At 50.7% G+C, this 15,402-nt stretch overlaps 1 protein-coding gene across 5 annotated transcripts in view; it reads right to left on the bottom strand.

Moving 5' to 3' along the window:
* Nucleotides 1-15,402, bottom strand: part of Acsl6 (acyl-CoA synthetase long chain family member 6) — a 60,564-nt gene that overhangs the window by 39,602 nt on the left and 5,560 nt on the right. For 4 of the 5 annotated variants that reach the window (XM_048437690.3, XM_048437689.3, XM_048437691.3 and 1 more), the window contains exons 2-4: nt 4,616-4,836; nt 1,331-1,445; nt 674-738 (exon numbers count right to left, since the gene is read on the bottom strand). In XM_048437690.3, coding sequence (XP_048293647.3) covers nt 674-738; nt 1,331-1,445; nt 4,616-4,810 — 375 coding nt within the window. In that variant the 5' untranslated portion in view covers nt 4,811-4,836. Of the gene's footprint in view, nt 1-673; nt 739-1,330; nt 1,446-4,615; nt 4,837-9,846; nt 10,084-15,402 lie in introns of those variants that run through there. The other variant, XM_048437687.3, reaches the window with a different exon arrangement.

Below are 15,402 nucleotides of genomic sequence, written 5' to 3' on the forward strand. Positions count from 1 at the left end.
CAGACAGACAGGAGGGTAGGAGAGGGGCTTGTCAGGAAGGAGTTCAAGGAGGGGGTGATGGGAGGCAAAAACAACTCAGATACATTATATACATCATGACACCGTCAAAGAATTTAAAATAACTGTGGGGATAAAAAAGCAAGACTCTTGCAGACACTGTGTATCAGGATAAAAAAGCAGGACTCTGGCAGACACTGTGTATCAGGATAAAAAAGCAGGACTCTGGCAGACACTGTGTATCAGGCTTCACATGGGGACAATTTTCAGTGTGATAGGTTCTCCAAAGAGTTTGAATAAGAAGACTTTAATATCACACATGTTTGTTTATTTTACCTTTATGGCTTCATTTAGTTTTCTTTTACCACATTCAAAAGATTTCCTTTTACCACAGATAACACCTGAATTGACTGTTACTATGTATGTTTTCTTAACGGTTTCCTCATACCTGCTCAGATAAACCAGACATTGAATTCACACTGTTCTATTTTCATATTATGTTCTAATAAACACACACACACACACACACACACACACACACACACACACATATATAACTTTTCGATGTAAAGAAATGAGGCCCCTGAGACCTAGCTGGCTATGCCTAGGCCTGCCCTAACCCAACAGGGTACCATGCCTGCAGGGCTGGACAGGTAGGGCCTGTGTTCTCACTCACCTCCTGGTAGGAAAGCCACTGGTAAGGCTGCTCTGGCTTGCGGAAGCCAAGACAGGGCCCATTCCCTGCAGAGAGACAAGTGAGCCTGTGTCAGGGGGTAGAGCGGGTGGACTCACCTGCCCCCGTCCACCAAGTGCAGGGTGGAAATCCCACGCTGTGGGTGCCTCTGGGTCCAGGAGACTTCCCTCAAGCAGTTTGTCTCACCTGCTGTGGCCCAAGAAGGTCATAAGAATGCAAGAACAGCTTCTCCCTAGGGATCTGGGAAGCTGTGGGTGGGATAGCATGGTGCCCAGTTTCTACTGTGATTTATGTGATAGTTCCACAGGGAGGTCTAAAGGGAGGGTCTTATTCTTGGGGAGGCCAGTGGGAGAAGGGAGCAGGATAGCCTTCTATGATCTTCTTTGACCCCCTTTGACTCATACCGTGGGACTACTGAGGCATCTCAGGGGTGCAGGTTTCAAGCCATGGTTGACAGTATTACAGTAGGCTCCCCAGGGGCCCCGGGGTGTACAGAGTAGACCCGACTTCAGGCAGTCAGCTGCCTCTCTAACTGGTGGAAAGACCAGGGACTCTCTGCTGACCTGGGCATTACTGTGTCCCTAGTACCATGCTAGAAGCCTGTTCACTGCTTGATACAAGTCTCCAAACATTCCTCACCTGAGATACTAAGCCCACGGCGGAACACCTGGTACATGGTCCGGGCATCGTCATAGTAGTGGGTGAGTAACTGTGTGCTCCCTCCAATCACAGATCGCCGGGCTCCACCACTGTCCTAGAAGTCAGACACATCAGACAAGCTGAGGTGAGCAGGGACATCAGGAATAGGCCCTGGTGTGAACACAGCTTGGATGCATTCCTGGTTTACATAGCTGAGGCTTGAAAGTGCTCATATTCGTGGCCTGTTCAAGCAGAGAGCATACACACCCAGACTGTATACATCTACACGTAACATAACTAGTTACTACATACAGGCCCAGTTTGACAGAGTCTTACATATATTCACACCCAAAAATCACACAGCCTTTGTATACCAGATCAGCGTGCACAGAATGTCCACAATTTTCAGGAACTCCTGAGATGTGGTTCCATAACAGAATAGAGTCTGTTATCATTTAGATTTAGGATCAACCTGCCAAGGTACCCTGCACCCAGCAGCCATCGCTATGCCCTTAGGTCAGCTGCGTATAGCCTTGAGCTAAGAAGGTTGGCATGCTAGCATGGATTTCTGAGGATAGTGCTCTAAGGTACTTTCCCAGGACTGAAGCCTAAGAGTGTGTGAAAGAAGGACAGGCCACCAGGCAGCAAGATCCTGGGCCCTCAGCAATGCTGATCCAGAGAGGGACAAAGCAAAGGCCCTCTGTGATGGGGCCAGGGACAAGAGCTGGGTGTAGGTGCCTTCCTCCTCCCCAAGGTCCCCAAGCCCCAAGTTCTTCTGTACCACAGCTCTGCCTGATCTCTCAGTGCTATTTGGGTTATCCTGGGATGGCCCAGAGCCGGCCAGTTCTTGGAACATTGAGTCTAGAGAAAAAATTAGCATCACAGAACAAACAGCCAAAAGCAAAACCACAGGCAGCTCTTAGCTGTTTGGAGTGGAAAGTTCTTCTTGGGGGTACTGCTTGGGAAAGAGTGACCTGGGAAATTAGGGGTGCATGCAGTCAGACCCACTTTGTATCTGGGCAGCAGATGTGACACTGCAAGAGACTGTGCCAGGGACTGGGGGAGGGGCGGTGCTTGTGTGTTGGGCAGAGAAACCTGGCTGGAGTTTAATGGATGCATAGGGGTTGGCCAGGCAGAATGTACAGCAGGTGGTAGCAAGCACACACTCATGGCACAGGAGCACAGGGTGCTGGGGAACTGTGGGTAATCTGTGGAACTCTAGATGGATTAAGGTGAGAGCAGTCTAGAGAGGGCCACAAACCCAGGAGTGGGGCATAGACTTTGGGCGAGGGCACTAGCCAACCAGAGATGGGTTTTAAGGCGGGGAAGTAAAATGGTCTGAATTTTGTGTGTTCCAAGAAGTACCAGAGTGCTTGCCTCTCTTACCTCATTTCTTGCCCCTGTCACCTTTGCCTAGTTCACACAGTCACTCATGCGTTCCTGATGGACAGGGACAGAGAAACCGTCTCTGAAAGGGTGGTGCCCTGCCCTTTCAGTGGGATTCGCACGGTCACCCATTCTATAGATTTGCAGACTGAACTGGAGTCATCCCTCCCTCCCACCACCCTGAGCCCCACCAGGTCACTATCACCCAACCCAGGAGCCCCGAGCTGCCTCCTCCTACCTGCTCTGCAGCCACCACTCTTCTATAGCACAAACAAGCTGCATCTCTCCACTGAAAGTCCCCAATAATTCCACGATGTTCAGCTATTCCTGACAGTTTCTCTGCACCACCACACCAGCCCTTTGGCGCTCTTTTGAGTACCCAGTTTACAAAAGAGGGCTCAGTGGTATGCTGGGTCCCAACCAAGAACTACATAGCTTAGGAAGGCTCTTCCAGGCCTCCTGCCTAGGATTTCTGTTCTCCATTCTCATCACCACGCTGCTGGCCTTTTCCAGACCCTCTCCAGCTGCTCAGCACCAAACACAAACCACCACCTCCCAACACCACACTCTTTCAAGCATACCTGGGCTTTCGCACATATCAGTCCTTCTACTAGGAAGATAGCCCAAGAATCCAGATCCCTGTTAGACAAGGATCCGTGCCCTTCCCAGCTGGTGAAACATTGCCAGGCTGGTGGTCACTGACATGTATGATCAAGAACAAAGTGAGGTGCACAAGCATCTGTAGCATGAGCTCATTTAAAACTGGGGAGCTGGGTATGGTGATGCACACCTGTAATCCTAGCACTGGGGGAAGCAGAGGCAGGAGGATTAGGGGTTTGAGGCCAGTCCAGGTTACATGAGATCATGTCTAGAGAAAACTAACCAACCAGTCAACCAATCAACCAACCAATCAAACAACCAACTAACCAACCACAAAAGCTAGGAGTGGGGGATCTCTCTCTGTTTGCTCCTGGCTGGGACAGAACTGTTCACAGAACCGAAAGATCAGCAGCAGGAGGCAGAAGTTTCTCAGCATGTGGCCTTTTGTTTCTTCTGAATTATATGAGCATACTATTTATGGGAATGCACACTAAAGGTTAGAGCACAGGCAGAATTAAAACAAAAATCAATCAAACAAACAAAACTAAAACAAACAAACAAAAAGGGCTGGAGAGATGGCTCAGTGGCTGCTCTTCCAAAGGACCTAGATTCAATTCCTATCACCCACATGGCAGCTCCCAACTGTTTGAAATACCAGTTCCAGGGGATCTGGCACCCTCACACAGACATATATGCAGGCAAAACGCCAATGCATGTAAAAATAAATAAATATTCAAAAAATCAAACAAACAAACAAACAACAAAATCTGTAAGTTTGGAGAAGCAAATCTCATCAGTCCCTTGTCGGCAAGTCAGTGAATCTTCTTCCTTGCTGCTAGCCTCCTTGTGAGCCTAAGTTCTGTGATGGGGCAGGGTCCTGGGATAAGCTCAGCTCTGTTTCCTGTCAGCCAGGACAGGAATTTGGAGTAAATTTACCCCACAGTCTCTGAGGACCCACTTAGCCCAGTGGTTGACCAGGCTCTGCCTATGATCCATACAGTTAATGGAGCAGAGGGAAATGTTTTAAGTATTAAACTGATGTGAAGAGGAAAATAAAGGCTAAGATAGGAAGGACTCAAAGTGCTAGATGTGTCTAGTCATACCAGCACCTCTTTTGATGTTACAGGGATTTGAGGACCATCTTGCTGGAGACCTTGCCCAAGGCTGCAGCAGAGCATGTTGGCTGGTTACCAGGAGACACTAGTAGTCTTTGGGCCACTCGGGGTCAGACGAGCTCCGGGTTTGGCTTCTACCCTCTGGAGCTACTTTGAATGACGGCCCAGTTCCCGCTCAGCTCACCTCCACTTCTTCAGACTGCATCAGGAGGTTGCATGGCGGTTGCAAGGCCTTTGGCCGGTGAGTGAGCCAGTAGGCGAGGATGGCAGCCAGCGCACCCATACTCACGAGGGTGGTGGCTGAGAGGCTGCGGAAAAACTGGCCCAAGTCCCCTAGCTCGGGCAGCCGCAGGATCCTCAGGATCTCCTGGGTCTGCATCTTCTCCAGAAGTGAGAGGACAATCTCTGTAGGAAATAAGAGACAGATGAGGGAGGGCAGGCCGTGGAAGGGTCCTAGGAGATGGGTCGGGCCCTGGGGTAGTCAGATATGCAGTCTCCCTAATGCAACCCAGATCAGCCCAGAATAGCCCAGAAGCTGGACACTTGCAGACACTTTTTCACTGAGAGACTAGAGCCCTCAGTACTTATATTAACAGTCTGGCATCTGGCCAGTTTTCTTGAGCACCACATGCCTAGGCCTGGAACCATGACTAGCAGCTGTTTCCACATCTTCCAGGGGCCAGTATTCACTGGCAGTTCTGGGCATGGAGTCTCTAAAGCCTCAGGGTCTTTTGTTACCCTGGTCACAGATCTTTGCTTATGTTTGCTCCGAGGAGATGGAGAAGATGGGCAGACCTCGGAAGCACTCATCACTATGTGGAAGATGAGTGGGGCGGAGGGATGGAGGCTCTACCTGATCCACCTCTGAGCTCCCAGCCCTAGGCTTTGCTTCTGAAGGGGAGAGAGAAGGGGACGTTGGCAGAGCCCATGGACTAGCCCAGATAGATACCTCCAGGCTTCATGACTGGAAGACAATGACCTATATGATTATATGACTCTGCACCACCAAACACAGGATACCAAGAGGCATAGCTGGTCCCATCCTTGACTGGATACAGTTAATGGAGCAGAGGAAATGTTTAAGTATGAAACTGATGGGAAGAAGAACATAAACAAGGCTGAGAAGGAAAGACCGAAGTGCTAGACGGGTCTAGTGGTCTGGCACTCCCTTTGATGCTACAGGTGGTGGTCAGGGTGCACCTCCACCCTCTGCAGTTCAAGGGAACACAGCGGACCTCTCAGGGAGACACAGAAGATGCCCTGAAGGCAAGAAGGGCATCTCCCAGAGATCTCATGTGTCCTCCTGTTAGTTGTTGGGTAATGGCCCACTGGCAGAGCAGGTGCAGGTTACTGGGCTCTGGGTTCTGCATCTTGCTCAGGACTGACAGGGCACAGAGGAATTGTTCAGGTTTCAGGCACTGGTAGCCACACTGGGACCCCTTAGTATCAGTCACTACCCAGTAAGACCTGGAGCTAGAAACTCCTGAGATGTGCATAGCCCTGGCATCCCAGTGACCACAGGACAGGTTCTGGACCGCCCCACACTATCCTCAGGATGTCTCCTCAGGGGCCTTGACATCATGGAGGCAGTGGGTATGGTTTCTTTTCTTGGGAAACAAGAATAAATGTCAACAGTGGTAATTCCAGAGGCAAGGGATAGGAGCTAAACAATTGCTTGACCTTTGAGAGAGGAGGAAGGAGCTTAAATTCCAGTAAGTCGTATTCGTGTTAAACTATAACATGGCATGAGGTCAGCAATAAGCAAAAAGTCACTGTAGACAGAGGAAAGGAAGCTTTTCAGTTCAAGTTTCTAGTTCATCTATAAACTACACATGGTTAAGCATACCCAACCTTTCTGGATCTTCACTTCCTCATCTTTGAAATGGGCACAGCATCCCTGGGCACGGCATAGTCACAGACCTCTAGACATAGGTGCTAGTCACATGGAGGCTGCTCAGCCTTGGAAAGAAAACCAATGACAAGTCTGACTCAAGTGGCCCAAACATTGGACAGGGGCAGTTTGGCCCAGGTCCTGTGCTTCCATGGAGTGTACTTTTGCAGATATAGTACAGGTTCTCTGAGTGAAAGGGACACTCACCAATTTCCGGGTATGGGTGTTCCTAGGGAACCGTGAAAGTGGGCCCCTAGTCAGGCAAGGATATCATCCCAGATCTATGGAGCTTGAAGCCCAATTTTATCAGCAAGCATTTTGGTGTTTAAACGTACACCTACATGTATATCTATGCACCATGTACATGCCTAGTGCCCATGCAGGTCAAAAGAAAGCATCAGATATTCTGGAACCAGAGTAATAGGCAGGTGTGAGCCACCATGTAGGTGCTAGAAATTGAGTCTGGATCTCCAGAAGAGCAGTAAATGTTCTTATTTGTGGCGCCATCTCTCCAGCTCCCACCAGCAGTCTTGAGACCAGTGATGAAGACATCCCAGAGGAAATACACATACACGTATTCCCTCTCTCTCTCTCTCTCTCTCTCTCTCTCTCTCTCTCACACACACACACACACACACACACACACACACACACACACACACTGTGGAGTTCTTGTCATCAGAGTGGAGGCACAGCTATGAACCACAGTGCCTTCATCAAGAAAAGCCTCTCTAGGGAGGGAGGGCTCTGGGCAGATGGCCAGATGGCCTTCTCTTCCCAGGACATCCACTTACCTAAAGTGTAGACGGGAACACCAAGTTGCCATCAGACCTACCAGAGGAGTGACTCACTACTAGACGCCTCCACCAGCTCTTGGGGTGGGCGCTGAGCTGGGGACTGTTTCCTTTAATGAAATGGACTGACTCCATGGGCCCCTAGCCAGCCCTCAAGGACTCCACTGTATGTTTTCAAACACTATTAAAAAGGCTGAGAGAATATCTTGAGACCACCAATCCCTGGTTCTTGGCAGTTGCTCACAGACAGACCTCAGACTGAAGCATAAACTAGGCATTTGGGAGAGGGGACAGAGGACATGAATGGCCAGGTCACCCACTCACCCTCCCACCTATGTATCCCGCAGCCTCCACATGGCCTTTCTTCTCAGAGTTGCAGGGTAGACATGAAGGAGTGGGCAGTGTTGTACAGTATGGCCTAGGCTGTGATCAGACACAAGAAGGCAGAGGAGGAGCCTGACTCAGCTATGACAAGGCAGAGCCGGCTGCTGACAGGAAGTAACACAGTTATGGAGGCTGAAGGGTGGAGAGAAAAGGGTGTCCCAGGCAGAGAGAAGCCAACACACAAAGGCTGGAGAGTGCCTGGGACGCGTGGGGAACCCAGTACTCTATTCAGTAATCCAGTCTTTGAGCCCCTGAACGCTGTACAAAGGTCACTATCACAAGCCTGTGAGGACAGTCTCTGAGCTTCAGGAAGGGACTTGTCTAGATCTCCTGAACTTCTGATTCCTAGAAAACCTGTCATCTACACCACACAGTTTGGTCCTCACTGTAGCCCCTACACTCACTGTAAGGAAGTGGAACACAAGACTATTTCCACAAGTCAGGGACACAGTGTGCACCCCCTTGTCTGATGTGGCCACCCCACTCCTGCCAACGCAGACTCATTCCCACAATTCTCCTCTCCTTTGCAGTACTGTTGAACACCTAGAAAATCCAGCTCTTGCCAGGTCAGAAGGTTCAGGTCCTGGGAGCTGGTGGGAACATGAAGAGCCACCAGAATCTGAACATGGAATCAGTCTGTGGATCCATGTTACACACACCACAAGTCTCCTCCCATCTGGTGCATGAAGGACATTAGATGAAGGACAGCCCACAGCTCCTCAGGTGGCTGTCCACCTAAGGAGCCAACTATAGCGGCCACAGCCCCTTTGACCCCAAGTTTGACCTGCACTTCTCCTTGTTAACGAGAGTGTTTCATTTCTCCAGCTTCACCTTTTCAGTCGGCGGCTCTCACTCTCACTCTGAGGCTCCCTTCAGAGTTGGAAGACACTGCAGGGCAGGGCTGTGAGGCCAGGTCCTCTAAGGACACTGACTTCGGAGCCAGTGTGTGCCACCAATCCCTTGGCATGTGGGAGGGGAGAGCAGAGACTAGTTCTGGGAGGCTTGTCGTCTCTGGTTATTTGACATGGCCTTCTCTGACCTCCTCTTACCTGGGGTGGTCCCTGAGGTCCAAGCCCAGCTGCCTCTTCCCATGCCCCAGGAGACTTTTCTGTTGCAGCAGCTATGGTGGGTGGGGGTTTACAGACAACACCCCAGGGACCATTGGTGCTGCGTTGCCAAGCAAGCTGCTATGGGTGTTTATAACTTCTCACCCGGCTGAGGCTGGAGGACCCAACCCTCAGCAGAAATTCACTTCCTCCCAAGCTTTTCCCTTCAACACGGATCCTTTTGGAATACCTAGTGGTGGCCCAGGCTGGAGACCCTGAGACTTCCCCCAACCAGCTCACCCTGGAGGGTGGGTGGCACAAGCCTTCTTTCCTTGTGAAAAAGGGTGGGAGAGGATGGAACAAAGGGAGCTATGATGGGCTACACATCGACTTCAAGGTGATAAAGTAGAAGGCTCGGAGTACCAAGCACAGACCCTGAGGAAACGACCCTGGGAGAGTCAGCTCTGAGAGACTCCTCTGCTGTTGCAGCCTCCCACCCCGACACTCCATGCCTTCCTAGGCTATCTTGATGCTTCAGTGTGGAATAACTACCCCTGTAATGTGCCCAAACCTCTCCATTCCCCCATCCCAGAGCCCTAGGCCAATCAGTACCCAAGCAGCCCAGATCCCCAGACTAGCCTCTTCAACCATCTCTTTTCTCTAACCTGTGCTTACACTTACACTGAAGTTAATTTCCTGTCACACAGAGGTGACTCTGTCATGTCACTGTTCAAAAACTACATCTGGTTCCATACTGTCTCAGAACCCAAAGTCCAAACTCAGCAAGTTGGCCCTAAGGCTATCCACATTTCTCTGAATCTTCTCTTGAATTTCCTTAGAATCACCTTTGCTTATTCTCAGCATCAGTACGGCCTGGTCCAGTGGGATCCTGGATCTTTGCAAACCTCAGCGGCCTTTAGTAACAGACGGCAACCTGAACCAAGCTATGAAACCATCAAAGAACCACCTCACCTTCCATTGTAAGGCTCAAATGGCGACCTCACCAGGCCCCAGGGTGCAGCCCTCTAGTCAACAAGTTGGGGACAGAGTCAGAAGGTGGATTCCAGTGCTGGACTGACCAGACTCAAATCCTGACTTAGAATCTTGATGTGGCCATGAGCAAGTCACCAAACCCCTCAGGGTCTCTTCTCACATAAGGCCATGGGCAGGGAGTAGATGCCAGGCACATGGTAAAAAAAGTACTCGGTGGAGAGCAGCTAACTGGATCCGTTACTTCACGACTTTGCCAGCCAAAGGGGCTCAAACACAACTTGCAAAAGGCGATGCATTCACATCCTACCTTTCCAGCAGACTCCGGGAACTGAGCAGGTGTTGAGCTGGTGCTGCTAGAACCAGCCTCCCTTTCTAAGGCCTGTGGAGCCCAGGGAAAGAGGTTACCACATCTTGATCAAAGTACAAAAGTTGCGAAGGCCCTGCCCCTGGGGACAGCTGACGGCAACAGCCACTTGCCCTGAGAAGCTGGTGGTAGTGGAGGCATTAACTGTGGGAACAGTGGCTCCCTGGTGGCTGTGGGAGCAGCTCTGTGAGGAGCTGTTGGCCCCTCAAGGCCCCCACTGGCCCCCCTTCATCTGCACATGGGGCGGTGCTAGCTCAGGCCAGCTCAAAGCCAAGCAACTCTGCCTTAACCCTCACTCTGCCAGTTTGCCAGGGCCTCAGCCCTTCTGCCTTCCCTGACCCCACATTGTCTTTACTCTGGGAGGGGAGTTGGTTGTGAGCTCTCAGAAGACAAAGCCGCTATACACACATGCGCGCACGCACACACACATACACACACACACACACACACACACACACACACACACACACACCTGGGACATCTATTGGAGGTCAGGGAACTTGGCCTCAGCAGCCAATCTGTTGGATTCCACTTCTTTAGTGGGACCTCAACTTTACTTTTTTAAAAAAATTATATTTTCTCAGTGTGTGTGTGTGTGTGTGTGTGTGTGTGTGTGTACATGTTTGCAAGAGTCCCACAGTATGCATGGTCAGAGAACAACTTGCTCTCCTATAGTGATTCTTGGGGAACCTTAAGGGGTGGGAAATCAAATGGTCATAACCAGAGTTCTGGTGGGTGGAAAGTGCAGGGTGGCAGGGCCATGGAGCCGAGGGAGCAGGTCTGCTCCAGGAAGAGGGACCCAGTTGCCAGGGCAAGAGAAGTTCCCGTCTCACCAGCACATCTGAGTAACCCCAACCTACAGTGCCAGGCAGCAGACTCTGGGAAGCCTAGCGACTTTCCTATCTGCACAGGGATTCAAGCTCAAGTCTGTGTGACAGACGGGCTTCCACTCCTTGTTCCTCTTGGGTTTTAATTAGATTCATAGTGCCATAGATGACTGAGCCAAGGCCCTTCCCAACTCCGGCACCACCAGGAGAGGCAACTCCTGTATCCCTTGTGAGATAGGGTTGCTGTGTTACCAAGTAGCTCACTCCTGAGCTCTCTGGGGAGCCTGATTATAGCTCTTTCTTAAGGGTGATTAAAGTACCTTACATGAAAGGGCCAACTGAGGTTTACTGCGGCGAGCCACTTCCCTGGCTACCCCAACTCACCGCGACCGTGTCTCCATCGCCTGCCTTCACCAGCCTTCGCGACCATCCTCAAGACAGCATCTCTCAAAATTTTCACTCAGCCCAAACCCCTGCCAGAGACCATGATCACAGACTTGTGATGATCAGACTGGGAGGCCAAGCTCAGACTGCACTTCCAGAGACTCAGAAACAGAAGCAGCCTTGAGATCAGCGTAGCAAACAGAAACACAGTGTCTTTTTACAGGCACCTAGATAAGCCCTACCCTCGCTGTAAGTCAGGTTCAGTGAAATCCCAGGCCAGAGGGATAGAAGCAGCAATGGCGGTGGCCCTTTTGGAGATATCTACAGGGCAGAATAAACAGGACTGATGGCTGTGATGGACTAAGGGTTTGTGGACAAACCAAAGCTCCAGTAGCCCTCCTTCCACATTGCACTCTGGGACAGTAGGCAGAAGTTCAGGGATACTGGTGAGGGCCACGATCACCACACAGGCAGAGGGACACTCCTGGCCAGGTCTCATTGTGTAGGAAGGCAAGTCCTTGACGGCATCAGGATCCTTTCCCTTTCAGATAAGTTCACAGTAGGACTAGTAATGCCTCGGCCTCAGGGCCAGGGATCCATTCCACTGTTAGCCAAGACTGGGGACACACCATAAGTGCTGCAAGTTCAAGCTCAGTGAAGGACACATCTGGTCTCCTGGCAGAAATAGATGCTCAAGAGTCCAACAGTAGATGGCCAAGGCACAGATGGGACAGCCTTCTCTAGCTAGGACCTTGCTCCTTGAGGTAGAAAGGGTCCTGGCGAGACACACTTGGGGTTACTAAGGCGGAAGGGAGAAACTAAAGGGGGACCTGCTTGCCTGCCTGTCTTTTAAGGACACTGTTGTTCTCTTGGGGACACCTGCTCAGAAAGAAATGCCAGAGACATGTCCTTAAGAGAAGGATGGGGCTGTGGGGTGGACCATAGAGGACAGCTGGGCTAAGGCAGAGTGGCACAGCGGGTTGGTTTGTCACAGGAAGAGCCTGTAAGGTGTTGGCACCTGACAAGATCCCTCAGTTCGGGGAAGGAGGCAAAAGACTGGCTGTACCGAGGACCAGAACACGAAGCTGAGGCTGCCTATTTACCGCAGAACATAAGAGATCATAGCTGGGACTGTATGCCTCATGCCTTCCAAGGCACAGCTTGTAGGTCACCTGACCACTATCCAGGACCCTCAGGCCTGGGGATACAAAAGTGTACCAGGCAAACTGTGTCTCTGTCTTCACCACGAGTGCTGCTCCTGTAGTCTGGAACCCATATTGTTCCTTTACCCACAATTCCACATACGTACGAGTGTGTGTGTGTGTGTGTGCACCTTACACTTTAAGCAATGACTCAGTCTTTCCTTAGGCTCAAGGTTTTTCTGACAAAGAAAAATGGCTATACTTTCTGGCTCTCATGGGAATAAATAAAAGGAAATTTTCTTCATTGCAGCAGAAGGCAATGCTGATCAATGGAAGTTGGCTACCTTCTGCTTCAGCACGCTGGAGTTCAGGGCTGGTTAACACTAGCAGTCTTGGCCCCACAGCAGTGAAGGCCCACAGGGTTAACTTGGAGCTCTAGCACTGGCTGAGCCAGGGACAGGGAACTCAGGCTTCCTTTTCAAGGGCAGGATGAAGGGGGGAGGATATGCAAATGGCTGCCCTGCCTTCCAAGCAGCAGGGGAGGTGCTGGCTGACCGCTTCACTCCTCTCTGGGCCCATCACATGAAAGGGTTTGCACTCCTGCAGCTGGCTCCTGCAGCCAGGTCAGGCTGCGGCTGTTCTCACCAGAAAACAAAACTCTCTTTCAGACCCAGGCAAAGTGAGGCCCCAGCCGGCCCAGGGAATGCTGCTGGAGGCTGTTCCATGCTGACCTACTGAGGGTACCAATCCCTGAATCCTGACTTCCCCATTTAAAAAAAAAAAAAGTCCAGCATCTTTGCAAAGGGCACTAGAAACTTCTGCGGCCACTGAGGAAAGAAAGCACGAGGGTGAGAGTCAAGACAGCAGAGAGAATCGCTCCTTCTGAAGCTCTGTTGATTTTTTTCCTTTACAAAAGCAGCGGCAGCAACGCCTTTTGTAAAAACAAGTGTTTCTGTTGGTTTGGTTGATTGGGTTGGTTTGGTGCTTTTTTTCTCTCTTTTTTTTTTCTGTTTTTTGTTTTTGTAAGGAGACCTGAACAATTCCTGGGGTGTTCATGGTGAATGTCGAGGGAGGAACAGAAGATCTTTAAAGACGGAGGCCAGCTGGGGCTCATGCTGGCTCTCCTGAGGCAGGGTAGAAAGGCAGGGAAGTTTGGGGGGGACATGAGGAGAGGCAGGAACCTCCCGACTCTGGAACACAGTCAGAGCCTCATGCTGGGAAACAACACAAGCACAATTTCCAACAGAACCAGCAACTGCTTAAGACTTTTTTCTTTTCCAGTTGTAAACCTGTCATTTTCTAGGAATTTCACCAGAGACTCCATTTACACACAGAGGACATGTGCCTTAAAGCCCTTGTGCACCCCCAGCGGTGCCTGGTTTCAGCTGACCAGAGTGTAACTTCCTCCAGGACATGTCAAAGCCATCTGGCTTATCAAGAGAGAAAAGAAGGGAGAAAGCCTTCTTAGCAACCTGCTGAGTTATACCTCGAGCAATGGCGTGTCTAGATGGTGCAGACAACACATCCTGACTCTTCTCTGAGAAGCTGGAGGCCATGCCTTCGGGTGTGTCTCACTTTCTGAGCACATCTCTTTCTCTTAACCCGTCGGCTTAAGCCTATGTTAAAGCATCTTTAGTAAACCTCAACTGTGCACCATAAACTGACTTATCCTGAAATTCTTTCCTGCACACAAGCCAGGAATCCTGGTTTGGTACAAGTGGAGGTCTTTAAAAGGGAACTCCTCAGCCTGATGAGGGTGACAATGGGTCACTGTTTCTCTGACCCCTTACCTCTGGTGTTCTGACACCCCAGGGTCACCAAGACCAGGGTCACCTGTCCATCAACCACAGAGTAAATCTTGAGTCCCACAAGCACCCATGTGAGGTGCAGGATCCTCTCAGGAATCAGTGACACAGCAGGCATCATTTAGTCTGAGAGGACACCCAGGGCAAGGCCACTTAACAGCTCATTCTGGAGCCATACAAGAAGTGAGAGATGTTACACGGATCATCCAAGGCATATGACCTCGTTGGCTTTGCAGCCTTAAGAAAAGGCCCTTCCTTGGTAGGTAATGGACCTCTTGCCACCAGCTGCCTGCCTCCAGTTGCCCTGCTTTAGGTTGTGGTCACACAGCATGTTTACGAAGCTAAGATGTGCCTCCATGAAGGTTCAGGGAACCATCCAAGAAGGAGAATCAAGAGGCCCAGGGAAAGGAGGCGAGAGGTCACTGTGGGCCCAGAAAATAGGAATTTCACAAGTCATATCTATCCTGCTGCCTGGGCTACAGCAAGGATGCCAGGAACACATATACCCAGATCCTCAGCTAGTCTGCCGGCCAAGGAAAGGACTGTTGTCCCCAGACATGGCCAGGCTAAGAAGATGGCAGAGTGGCAGCCGAGTAGGGGTGAGTTGAAGGTGTGCCCCAGAAAACCGTATCCTATCCACTGAGAGGTACAGCCACCACCACAGAAACTCTGCCTGCTAAGCAGGGCGCTCAAGCAGCAGAGCTTCATGTAGCCCCAGCTCTGGAAACAGAGTAGAGGGGAGGCTACTTCTGAAGCCAAGGTGGTCTCTGCCACCCTGAATGGATCCTACCTGATACCCATCTCCCTCCATGTTGGTAAGTATCTTTCTTCTATTGGCCTAAGAACATCCTGCCCAGCCTCTAGCCACTTCCCTATCTGATCTCACTGGCTGGCCCACACCCTACCTTGATGCTCTTTCTGTGTCTCGGCTCTGACCAACCTGCTATAGAGCCTCTGGCTGACCTTGGTGTTCAGTTTCTGCTTGATCTCAATGCTGATTGGCCTTTCTGCTCATGCCTCAGAACCTACTGACAGTATTCACAATGGGTTTGAGAGCAGAACTAGGGCAGAAATAGGTGGGCAGGTAGCTCTCTCCGGGTGTCAAGGTCCCAACAGTCCAATATTAGAGGGAGAAATAATGCTGATAGTGGGCTCGTTCCACTTGTTCCTTCCAGATCCATCTGCATAGGTAGGACAGAGTTCTGGGAGTGAGTTAATACGGTCTGTCTCAGAGCTGTCCATTCAACCAAGGGTTGCCTTCTTTCTCCCCTCCGCCTCTCAACCAATCACTAGGTTGATTCCTGGCTCCAGTGGGTACCAATCTGGATCTGCTTATCCCAG

This window comes from Myodes glareolus, chromosome 9 (genome assembly GCF_982192425.1).
Source record: "Myodes glareolus chromosome 9, mMyoGla1.1, whole genome shotgun sequence".
Lineage (NCBI taxonomy): Eukaryota > Metazoa > Chordata > Mammalia > Rodentia > Cricetidae > Myodes > Myodes glareolus.